The sequence below is a fragment of the Myxocyprinus asiaticus genome, chromosome 21 (assembly GCF_019703515.2).
Source record: "Myxocyprinus asiaticus isolate MX2 ecotype Aquarium Trade chromosome 21, UBuf_Myxa_2, whole genome shotgun sequence".
NCBI classification, from domain to species: domain Eukaryota; kingdom Metazoa; phylum Chordata; class Actinopteri; order Cypriniformes; family Catostomidae; genus Myxocyprinus; species Myxocyprinus asiaticus.
Window position 1 is genome coordinate 37,829,545 of NC_059364.1, and position 13,559 is coordinate 37,843,103.

The window sequence follows — 13,559 nt, forward strand, 5'->3', positions numbered from 1 at the left end:
AATATATCAAAACGGTCATGGAGACGGCCGTGTTTGCCCAGAGATGAAATAGTATTGGGCAGTGGAAGTCCACAGGAACAAGAGCTGCTCAGTAACACTGTTCATACAGCCCGTATTATAGCTGGTATCAGATTAAAACGTGTGTGTGTGTGTGTGTGTCTGAGAGGGAAAGTAAAAGTATAAAGTGAGTAGACGGTTAAGGGAATGAGCTTTACCACATTGTTTTAATCAAAGTTCCTGACAGAAGGCCATTGGAAAAACTTCTGAGTCATTTTCCCTCACCTTTAAAATTGATCAGTGAACATTAAACAGATTTGAGACTTATTACAAACCAAACAGAGAAATGTGAAATTGTTAAATCTTACTGCCAAAGTGTTCAAAGGCTTTAGAAGTTTTCACTTTCTTTGCCTGCTGTGTTTGACGTGACTCAGCCGTTATTAATACTGATGAGTTGGGGATTTTTCAAGGCTGCAGTTATTAAAACCTCAAATCTAAATTCCAACAAACTAAAACAATGACATAATTCCAATAAAATGTTTTACCTTGAACTGTTTAAACAGCACTGTTAAACGCTACTTTGAAACTGGAGCTTTCCAAGCTACAAGTTACTCATCATTTAAAGTAGTTAAATTACAGTAAAACTAATCTTCTTTTATGAATCAAAAGTAGTAGTGTAGCTACACTACATGTTACTATCAAAAAGTAGCTAGTCTGAAGCTATTTGAGAAGGTTTTAAATCTTGTTAAATATGTCTATCCAATGACAATTTATAATTTAATCAGAGCCATATTTTTTTTTTTTGACACAAAAACATTAATAGTATTTGAATGAATGAATCTAAATGAGTGTAATACCCATTTAAAACTACAAAACTACCTAAGTTTAAGTTAAGAAAAGTAATGAAAAGTAGCAGTAAATGAAAATATGTAATTAACCCTATAAGCTCTGAAGGTCTTTTTAAAAATGTTCTGTTTCGGTTTCATACCTCAAATTAAAACTTAAAAAATAAATAAATAAATAAAACAAGGAGGTTCAAGTGTTTGGTATCATTGTAAAGAAAATTTTTCAAATGTTTCAACCATATAGATTATGATACATTCTGAGACCCTCGGCATAAGAAACACACACAAAAAAACTTGAGCAAAAAAATTCCTTTTTTTTTATTTTTCCGATTTGACATTATATATCTCTGGGTATAAATAAGGGGGCTCTTTGTGTTCCCAATCATGTCAACGGTATCTGAGAAAAAAAAATGTGTTGCTATGACAAAGCAATCAGTTATAGCATTACAAAAATAATTTATTATAGTGTCCAAAAATGTCTCCAAGTGTCCAAATGCCTCTCCAAACAAATAAAACAAATAATAATTATACATAAGAACTAATTACACATGCAAGCTCAAAAATGACTAAAGGTTTGCATAGCATGCAGACATGATTTTAGTAATGAGATTTCACAGAATGAGTTTCATTCTGTGCTACTTGAGTCATCATTGAGTCTGTGTCATTTACTTGGCGCCATCTGATCTATGCATCCGATTACCTTGTGTAAGGGCTCGTCTGAAAGATAAACACCTCCTCCAAGTAATGGTATGTGATATTTTTATGTTCTGTTTATTTTTCATCAAATTATAAGTGAAAACATGGCATATAAGTAGTGGTGCACCGATCAGGAAATTTGAGGCCGATACCGATCACTGATTTTTTTTAACACTAAGATCGGCCAATACGATACATATTTTGTTTTTTAAAAGTGCCCTTAGCCACACTTTTGCAAGTTATATTCTGCAGTTATGTTTATGCCCCACACAGTAAAATTACATTAATTGTGAATTGCTAACATTTATTTGTATTGAAAACAGTTATGAATAGTTCTGTTGTCAATATCAAAGGTCATTGTGATATACTGGCAACCAGTAAAAACCATGAGGGCATCACACACAGCAGAGATACATTCAGAAATAAGAAAGTTGCCTATTACTAGCTCAAAAACTGCTCCTGTGAGGAATCATTAGTATTTATGATTTGTTTACCACCTTTGGCGTTTTGTTGCAATACAAATCACTAATTATTAAGCAAATGCATGAAGACGCAGTGCCGTTATTTCAGGTTAAACAGTTATATCTGTTATTAGTGACATTGAGATTTAAATTGAGATCTTCAATTGAATTGGGAATAGCGCTGAGATGAGTGACTGATGAGATATTGTGAGCACCTGGAGAGCGTGCTTGTTTGATTGACACCGAAAGCGCTCTTGTTGAAGGGGGAAAAGCTAATAGCGCTCATGATCGCTCAAACAGTCTCTATCACTCCACACACCATCTGATTGTCCCGACTCACGTTCCATCACGTATACTCAGATTTGTATTTGCATGTTTATTTGTTGTTTAATTCGTTTTTATGCCCGTTTGCAGTCTCTTTATCCTCTCCGTGCTCCCTATGCAGCGAGTCAGAATAACTACTGTACTGACTAGAAATTGGGCAGCTTAATATTCATGCATGTGTTATTCTTACATATTTTAAAACAAACCGGCATATTTATCTAAATTACAGCATGTCTGAAAGTTTAAATGTGAATGCTTAGAATTGCCAACAACTCACGCTCCAGTGGCCACGGTGTATGATTCAAGTGCTAAGCAAGCGCTCATTCATTAGAGTAGCGGTGTGTACGTGCTGCAAAAAAGATCGGCCCTGAATCTAGGCACGATCAGCCGATCACTGATCATGGATTTAAGATGAAAATCAGCCGATTTAGATCAGTGGCCAATCAATCCGTGCACCCCTAACTATAAGCAACACCTGTTCACATGAAACATAAATATCAAAGCCATATACTTAGCTATTACTCACTATAATTTTGTCTGTGAGTAAAAAAAAAAAGTGTGGTTGTATTCTACTCTTTCAGAGCTTTCCAACAACATGGCTATTTGATGAGTTTTATGTTTGTACTGTTAATAATGCTATAATACTGTATGTACAGTGCAATTTTTTTTTATATAAATTATAAAAACGAAACACTTCTGATTTGTCTGCAAATTTCAAAGCACTTGTTCAGTTTTAGTCATAATGGCTGCATGCATTGGAAAGTAGAGTTTCTAAGCTTTCAACCAATACCTATTTTGTGTTGGTCAAGACTGTAGTTATTAATATTCTGACTTTTTTTTCTAGCAGGCCCACCAGCTTGGCCATCCGAGAGTTAAATTATAGTCCTAAAATGCATACAGTATAGATATAGATAGATATAGACAGTATATATTTATACTAATTGGACCTAATAAAACAACAACAACAACAAAAAACACTATAGACAGCAGCATTAAATTGCATTTTTCATTAAACAATAGACTTAAATGCATAGAATCAGTGAATCGTGTTTTGAAGCAGTTAATTTACATAAATTGTCCAAACAAATTAATTCACTAGAATCTCTACATAAAAGAGAGAGAATAGGAAATTTGATTATTTTGTCTTTGTGAGAGTAAAAAAATAATTGTGATTATTGCATGTGCACATAAACAATGTGTGATGAAAGAAAGCAATGCAGTGTTTTGTCACACTACACTACTACATTCTGTACTTGTTGTTAAAAGTACATAGTTGCTGGGAAAGCTGCACTATTTTGAAGTAATATGACTGAAAAATGTAGTTAAATTTGTAGCATCACTATTTGTAATTAATTACTCCCCAACACTGTTACACAGTTTAGTGTAGTATTTTCTGAATCATGAAACTCTTGATTCTGCACTTTGTAAATCACATGAATCCTTTTAGGAAAGAGATTGCATGGTGGCGAGAGATAAGATGATTTTCTCATCAACCTGTTTCTCCTTACTAAAATAAACAGAGAGAGCAGAGTGATGCAGAATTGAGGACAGAGCGTTCTGAGCAATTGCAAGGGAATTTATCCCAATCCTGTGAAGAGCTCGGCTCATTTCCTCCCAAAATCCTCCTGTTTTTAATCCTTTCTCAATCATTAATGCAGCATTTCCAATCTTTTTCATGGTCAGCAACTCTCCACCGTCACACTCCTTTGGGTTTCATTCCTCAAACACACAATGGAATAAACATATCTATCCAATCATGTAAGCCTTGCTGAAAAGAAATCAAATGCAAACATGTCGGAGCTGTGGCATTGTGGTATGTGCTCTGACAATTACTCATACTCATGCGGGTGGCGTGAGTTCAAATTTGGTTTGTGACATTTATCTATTCCATTTCTACTGTTCTCTCTAATAGAAGTTGCCATATGATATGCTGTTGTTTTTTCTGTGGAAATTACAAAAACCCTTTAAGTATCTCTAGAGATATGACACATCTGATGTTTGTTCAGCTCCAAAAATGACAAAAAAGCACTTTAAAAGTAATCCATACAACTCATGTGCTATATTCCTAGTTTTCTGAAGATATATGACAGTACTGTGTGAGGAAAACACAGAAATTTAAGTAATCTTTCACTAAAAACCTTCCGCTCCGCTAAAGCTCTGAAATCTCATTCGCATTTCAAAGTTCAGATCCATAAATGGTCATTGACACCAAGACAGAATTATTGCATGTGCTGTAACTAGGGATGTGAGATATAAGCAAAAATTTGTATCATGATATTCGTGAAATATTTTGTTGATAACGATTTATATCCCAACAAACCATTTTTGGCAACACTTTACAATAAGGTTTCTTACATTAACATTAGTTAATTTATTAGGTATCATGAACTAACAATGAATAATATATATTTTTTACAGCATTTATTAATCTTTGTAAATGTTAGTGTAACATGGTTAACATTGGCAAGGAGGAGGCAGGAACCAGACAAAGCATCAAAGTAATATTTTAATAAAAACAAAAAACATAAACACACACACACGGCAGCTGCATGTGGCTCTCTCTCTTTCTCTCAAACTGCCACATCCGGCTCAGCCTTATCCCTCTCCTTGGCTGATTAGCCCTAATGGTGGCCGGCTGTGCACAATCACGGCCTGGCCCTGCCCTCCTCCTCGTCACAGTTAATAAAAGTACAATTGTTCATTGTTAGTTCATGTTAGTTCATAGTGCATTCACTAATGTTTACATATACAACTTTTGATTTAAAAAATGTATTACTATATGTTAAAATTAATACTATCCCTTAAACACATAATTCGGGTCTTTCGGGTATCTCATATATTTTTTGGAGTTGTGCCCACACTTCTTTAGAATTTATCAATCTCTCTCTTATAAATGGTGTAACACAAACACACACACACACACACACACACACACACACACAAAAGAATTACAATGGTTTAACTGGCGGGTCTAAAGGGGGGCGCTATATCGTGAAAAACGGTTAAACTTACCACTTACTCAGGCATATGAACCATCATTTGAAAGCTTGGAATCTGAACTTTTCAGAGAATACCATGACTTTTGCATTTATGTTACATAAAATAACAAAATAAGGCCTGAAAATATTCACGTTGCAAATCAACACCATAACAGGGTAGAAATATTTATATGAATATAAAAATCTTTCACATAGCACTTAAATGGACAAGTCATATAAAAAATGAAAACTCTCATTCTCAGGAATGTGTCTATACAGTTTTTGTTGCCCTAATACCACAGTTCGAAAGATTTTCAAAAGAATCACAAAGTGACATATGATTTCTGTAATTCATCAATTACAATTGTCTCTTTTATGCATCGGTCACTACTGCTGTAAGCCCCAAGCAGCCAAAAACATTATATCTGCTCTTACCTTAGGCAGCTTTCTAAAATATTTGCCATTTTTACTTGTCTGTGAGATTGCTTGGCTGAATTATCCAATGTTATATCTTAGATGTCCTGAACAAAATATGCTATCCAGCAGGAAAAACATGCTAAACAAATCATTCAAAAAATATGTAATCGACTACTGATGATAAAATGTTGTAAATAATCGCAAAGGGGAGGATCTCGGCTTTCTAATGACACCTAGATTGAGTTTGTAGTCCACTCAGAGGCCGAGATATTCAATGAAACAATGAGGTGGTGCGTGAACTGAAAATTAGACTGAATGTCTATGGATGAGCACATCTGTGAGGGCTAAAATGCTTAAGAGCACCACCAACATTTCAAATCTGAGAAAATACTTATATGAATCTTATGTGTAGATTATGTGTTATGTGTAGCTCAATATGTGTTTTTGACAGCCAGTTGCGTCTCAGGAAATTTCAATGTGAAAGTAATGAATCCTCTTCTAGATTTGTCCTGATTTGTTGCATTTTCTCTTTGATATGTGAAAAATAAAACATCTAAATATATCTAAATATATCTTATTCTATTATTTTCTAATTTTCTTGAAAATATTGTGGAAATTCGACACTATCAGGGCATTTTATAGATCCACTTGGGATAGATATAAAGTAAGTGCCTGATCTCTAAAGACCCAAATATGTAACAGTGTTTGGTGAAATTCCCATTCATTTAAGGGTTAACCAAGTTTAATAGTTAAAAGTATTGTTTATTGTTAGTTCATGCTAACTAATGTTGTTAACTAATGTTAACAAATGGAACCTTATTGTAAAGTGTTACCCAATTTTTTTTTTATGGAAAGTGATTCAAGAACTTTATATATACACAATTTTTTTTAAAAACAATGTTCATAGCAATGGCATACCTGTCAAAAAAAGGGTTCTTTTAAAAATAATGCAAAAGTAACTAATAATGGATGACAGATAATATGATTTAAATATAATTATTATTTGTTGCACAACCTATGATTAGAAAATGCATTCTGCACCACGTGGCGCTGCATTTTGCATGAAAGCAATAGAAACAAAACTTCCAAAGTTTCCACCAGCTGACACATTTATACTGGTATATCAATTTAACCGGTATATTGCCCACCTCCAGGTGTTAAAACCAAACATAACACAGCAGCTTGAGTATGTCAAATGGAGAACAACATTTTAAAGTTACAATGAAAGGGAATAATTGGCTTAAGTCCCTCAAACAAATCAATTGTATGGCTTTCAGAAAACTTGGACTTTTGTGGTGCTTTCTGTCCTTTTTGGAGTTTGAAAAATTTGGTCTCTACAAACTGTTGTTGTACAGAAAAGAGCTGCATAATTATTATTTAGAAACTGTCCTTTTGTCTTCCACGAAAAAAAAAAAAACATCACATAGGTTTGAAATTACATGATGGTGAGTAAATAATGATAGAGTTTTCATTTTGGATGAACTATTCCTTGAAATGTAGATATGAAATGATTGCTGTAGATCTCTGGTTTATTGGTGATATGTACTGTGCACCAAAAAGTAGTATCTCAGGCACATCAAGTTTTTCCTTTACCCCTTTCCTTCCGGGCAATCTAATAGGTTTAACTGTGTTTAACTGTGTCTAGCACTTAAATTTACAAATCTGTACTCTGCCTCTCTCTCTCTCTCTCTCTCTCTCTCTCTCTCTCTCTCATTTTAGAAATGATCCTTGAGGCCTCTGTGTCCAAGACACCCAGCCTTCACATGTTACATGCCCACATTAGCAGGTTACTGATTACCCCTCAGTGTGTGTGTATTTTGGGACTTCACTGAGGATCTGAGAAGTTAACAGATTGACATGCTAATGTAAACATAATCCCAGTGCAAGACCACCCTAATCAGGCCCCCGAGCTGTGTTGCAGATTCCCTGACACACCATCTGAAATGCCTTTCCTTATACAAGCACTCTTAAGAACCAGGAGAAACTTACAGGAATAGTTCACAGAAAAATTCAGATTTTTTCATCTTAACTCCAATTCCAACCTTGTTTTCTTCCTTCAAAGAAGTACAATAGAGATGTTAGGCAGAATGTCCTAGTTGATCTTTTCCACAAAATGAAAATGGATAGTGATTTATAATGCCAAGCTCAGAAAATGAAAAAAACGAAAAAAACAACAAACAAGAAAACACCACAAATGCAGTCCATATGACTTGTGCGCTATATTCTAAACCTTCTGAAGCAATATAATAGCTTTGTTTAAGGAACAGACCAAAATGTAAGTTCACAAATGTCAGTCGAGCTTGTGTTCAGTAAAAAAAAATGGAGCCTTTAGAAATGTCGCAGCAAGTCTGACATCACTGATGCCAAACGTTTGGTTATCGCATGTAATGTGATCGATTGCAAGGCAGCAAGTTTACAATTATGTGACCCAATTCAGAGAACAAAATTTTTTGTTTCTCACACATAACTATAGTATGGCTTCAAAACACTTTTATATAAAGCACGAGTCATATGGACTTCTTTTATGCAATTTTTTATTATGTTGTTTTTGGACCCTGGCAGCAAAAATCACCATTCACATTCATCTCTTTTTGTGTTGCATGGGGAACAAATTAGGGTTGAGTAAATAATGACTTTGTAATTGTTGGGTAAACTATTTCTTTTTCACTCAAATACAGACACAAACACAAAAAAGAGATGTTCAGCGTTCACTACACACTATTTAAGAAGTAGCCTGTGGTATCTCACTCTCTGAAGTCCTCAAATGAATCCTGTCTGCACCAGTGCTGACATGGCAAAGGCCCTGCCTAAGATGCATTTGTACAAGTTTAAGGCCACTCTCACTATCTACATGGATCCAGCTCCACCACCACCAATCATGCCTGTTTATATAACAGGTGTTGCCCTCGCTTGTAAGAGGAAGACGGGATCTGCTTGATAGACGTGTTAGTTAAAGACTTCATCTCCCTTTACCCTGGAAAGCTGAGTAGAAATTTCCCTGCAGTCTGACCTCCCTTTTTCAGGCGAACGGCAGGCAGACCTGTGTAGATCTATTCTGCGTGCACTCTCTGTGAACCCAGCCTGGTGCTAATCAGCCCGCCGTATCATATCTTCTCACCTCTGACCTCACAACTTATAAAATAAGAGCCACGTATTTGTGTCTGATGTGGCGGCTGCCAAAACAAACAAAGAGCAACACGTCTGGGCCTGATTGGTCAGGTGTGAGGATGAAGATTTAACCAAAGGAATAAATGTCAGACTGCACAGTCTGTTTATTAACACTTGCATGTGGAGAAAATCTGTGCATGTTTCATCATTTGCTTTTCGCTGATGGTTTATAGAGAGAGGTATTATTTGAGTAATTTTGCTGATTTATTTAAGTTTTAAGCACTGGGGCCTAATCACAACCAAATGCCTGCGCTGATGGTCTTGGCAGTGGTACTGTACATTTAAAGTTATACGTGGCACTACATTACTACAGAATGAGGCACACATTGGAGCAGACACACATATTCAGGTCAACTTTTGATTCCTATAGTTTTAAGACCTTAAAACTACCTCAGACCTCACACAGATTAATAGCAGTAAAAGATCTGAAATGCAATGCAGATAATGGGGAAATGGGAAATGAGTATGTCTAAACACAACTAAAAATTGTGTATCCATAGAGAACTTAAGAGTCTTAGAGAAATTTCGATTTGAACCCTGTAGTGAATGTCTAAATCTGATGTGATTATGTCAAACAGCTGTATCTGGACAAAGTACTTTTAGCAGAAAGGTATATATATATATATATATATATATATATATATATATATACACACACACACACACACACACACAAGCAGAAATTGGGTAAATAAACAGCATAAATAAATAAAAAATAAATGAATCGATACGTAAATGAAATCATGATACTTTTTCATGAATTTCAAGTAAGCATTATAAGAATGTGGATTTTATGTGCATTAACATATATGCATTGCATCCCTCTTCAGTCACAGTCTCAGCCTGCATATATTTTATTAGAGAATTAACATTTTTGTCAAATTATTTACTGCATAAGTTTACATTTTCTTAATGAAAAGAGAATTATTTTCTAAAGGAATTAAAATAGGAGAATGTGGTAAATAGGAGAAGAAAGTATGCCTAAATAAATTATATTTATTCTCTTAAAGAATAAGTTTATCATGACTTTGCAATGGGTGCTAATATGCTCCTTGTAAAATATTAAATATTTTCCATATTAGTTAAGTGTGCTTAATTAAAATCAACACCTTTATACCCTGGGAGGCATAGCAGAATTGTACATATATATATATATATATATATATATATATGTATATATATATATATATATATATATATATATATATATATATATATATATATATATATATATATATATATATATATATATATATATATATATATATATATATATAATTGTATTTTATTTTATTTATTTATTAATTTTTTATTAATAATGGTAAAAACTATAATAGTAGCTGACACTCTGAACGGTTTTACTTCAACAGTTTTGGTGGAGGGAGACAATATTTTTAATGTCACCACTTACAAAATTCACACAATAGTCCTCTCAAAGCAAAATGTGCTTAAAAATCAATATTTCCCATAGACTGCCACTGTATTCTAAAGTCACACATAATCTACTCCAAAACAAAATATGCTTACAAATCTAGATTTTTATCATCAGTGGCTTCATATTAAAATATGATCAAGGTGGAAAAAATAATAATAATAATAATAATAATAATAATAATATATATATATATATATATATATATATATATATATATATATATATATATATATATATATATATATATATATAATCAACCTCTCTGCTTGGGTATCTGAGGGTTAAATCAATAGGCTTTTAAGAGAAATAAAAATTCAAGACTAACTTGTGGCCACGTTTAATTTGGCTTGGCAATAAATACATGAATATTATGTTACTTGCACATTTTACAGTGTTTTATGACATTAAAAACAATGTTTTCAAAATCAGAAGGTCGTTTTTTACAACAACAACAACAACAAAAAAGAAAATAGGTTATTTGTGAGATTATATATATATATATATATATATATATATATATATATATATATATATATATATATATATAAACATGATTATAAATGTAAACCTCAAAAGACCTGATGACGTTTTATGACAGGTGTTTGCGATAGCTTTAGAGCATTGTGGCTTCATATAAGAAGTGAACTATGACGTTATTTTCCCATAAACTTTGTCTTTTGTTTGAGTTCATTAATTGGGGCCCCGCACCGTTGGTCCCCTGCTGTGAGCATTGGACATTAAATCAGGTCCCAATCTACATCTACTCAACCCTTCAATACGACCTCAACGGTTACAGCTTTTGTTTAAGCATGTCTGTAGACTACCCCGTTGTGAAATTAAATAAACTCTATGGCTATATTAAAAATTGTGGAATACGCGTTGAAATATAAGACAAATAAATATCATGTTTGTTAAATCAATAACATTTTGGATATTAGGAATAATAATCTCAATTTAACTCTCATTAGTTCAACTAATTTCTAAACGTGTTAACATTTGTATTTTTCCGAGGTTGGATCACAGAATTGCCTGAAGACATAAGCATAAGATAAACGAGGGCTGTTCAGAGAATTTCAGAGACGCGTTCCCTTTTGATTACAAGAGCTGATTACGACTTCAAAAATGAACCGCTCATGTCAAATAAATGGCACACAAGCCAAAACAGAGCCCTTCTGAAACTGAGGGACATTAATAGACTACACTTACCAAAAATTGGCATTTACGCGGACAATGCGCCAATTCCCCTTTTTGCGTCATTGTTGATTGCACGGGCTACTAAAACATCCCTTTCAAGGATTGCGTGTATATTAAATACTAAAACAAACACCATTGGCTTTGTGTTGTCATTAAACAAGCGGTGATGCGACACGTTTTATATTAGAAAATGCCCCTCTGTGCCTATCGGCATCCATTAACTTGGGTGTTGGTTTAGCTATAAATTTAGGGGATTTGCCCCCCTCTTTAGATAACCTTTTGCGATAAGTCGTTTTTAATGAACCCATGAATTGCCATCCTATGTAACCTATCAAACATTCCTAACTGACATATTACATGCCACTTTAATTAATTGCGCAACTAAAAATGCATATTGCATTTAAAGCCCATTATAAAGAATCTCATCATAATTATGCCAGATTAATTTAATGTTATTTATTAATGTCACTAAGTAAATAAACAATATATATATATATATATATATATATATATATATATATATATATATATATATATATATATATATATAATGCAATGTGTGGCAATTTTATCTAGATGTGTTTTTGCGTTAATCTAGAACCACCTTCAACTGGCGCTTTTTAAGTATATAAAAGCGTATTCAATTAGGCCAAAAATATAGTCAAAATTACCTTGAGAATATTTGGGTGCTGCAGTCTCTCCATCAGCGTCATTTCTTTGATAATTTTGAAGGATGCGAGTTTGTAACAGTCCCGAGAAGACGCGTATTTCTTCACACAATTCTCCATATCGTGACCCCCGAAATCTACTGATTTTAATGCGACGGAGAAGCTGCTGTTCAGTGCCGCCTTATACACCGCCTTTGTGTATCCTGAGCCCAAATACTGAACATTGGTAACGTTGTCAATGCTGCTGCAGCCGAGCATCGGTTCACGCGTAAACTCCCGGTGTGATTTTGCTGCTGTGGATGCAGCGGGAGTCGGTTGAGATCGATCGCTGGCGTGTTCATAATTATTGTTTTTCTCAATTGCTTTGTATGATTCCCAGTCGATGCGTTGCTCCAGGTCCATGAGTCGCCTGCGCTCCAGCGGTCGTGCGGCGTCCCCGGTGCCGAGCCAGTGCGCCCGTCTCTGGCGATACCGCAGAACCTCATCTAATCTCTCGCGTATCTGCAGCTGGAGCTCCGTTAGTCGCCCGACGGCCGCTGTGGAATCGTACTGTGCTTCAGCGGGTGGCGGGTCGTCGACGAGAAGCCGGGCAGAACCGTCCGCGCCGGGCTGCTGCTGCTGCTGCTGTTGTTCGTGGTGGTAGCGATGAACCCGCTCGCCGTGGTGCTCGAATCCCGGAATGAACAATAGATTCATCAGCGTGCCCATTAAAAAAGACAGGCAGAAGCCTGCCGCTACCATCATCTTTCTCCGCTTCATTTTGTTGGTTATTATTATTAGCAGAAAATAGATGTGTTCCCCCTTCCAGCCTCCGCCTACCAGCCTTGCAGCTGTAGGCAGTCTGGCCGCGCGCTGGTGTAGTATTGTGCAGCGTGAAGGTTTCAAGATCGCGAGGGAAGTCTATTATGATGCTGCGCAAGGGAAGGATAATGCCGTATGTTCACGTCTTCATCTTGCAGTTATGATTAATGCCGTCTAGCAGATTTAAGATCCACCCCATATAAGGCTGATCATGGTGACACTTGCCTCTTTGCGCTTTGCGTGTGCGCACAGTTAACTGGGGTCTCGAGCGCACACCCGCACTATGCCTCAGCGCGACTGGAACGAGACTGACGTCACTTTGATTGACAGACCACTGGGCCTGCTGCCATGAAAAGGCTGTAGTTCAGACAAATATTCTTGCGTGTTCGGTATGTGGACTGAAAGCCACGTCTTGAACTACATTACCCAAGGTACATTGCGCAAGCAGCATCGTAGATATGCAGGGCGGGTCTAGAAATTCATTGAACACACACACACACACACACACACACACACACTATATACAGTGTATATATATATATATATATATATATATATATATATATATATATATA

The 13,559-nt window shown here is 35.2% G+C and overlaps 1 protein-coding gene across 1 annotated transcript in view; it reads right to left on the reverse strand.

The window, feature by feature from the left end:
* Positions 1–13,221, reverse strand: part of LOC127412174 (extracellular tyrosine-protein kinase PKDCC-like) — a 52,018-nt gene extending 38,797 nt beyond the window's left edge. Inside the window, exon 1 of the mRNA XM_051648328.1 lies at positions 12,187–13,221. Within this exon, the coding sequence (XP_051504288.1) occupies positions 12,187–12,942 (756 nt within the window). The 5' untranslated portion in view covers positions 12,943–13,221. The remainder of the gene's footprint in view (positions 1–12,186) is intronic.
* Positions 13,222–13,559: the final 338 nt, after the last annotated feature.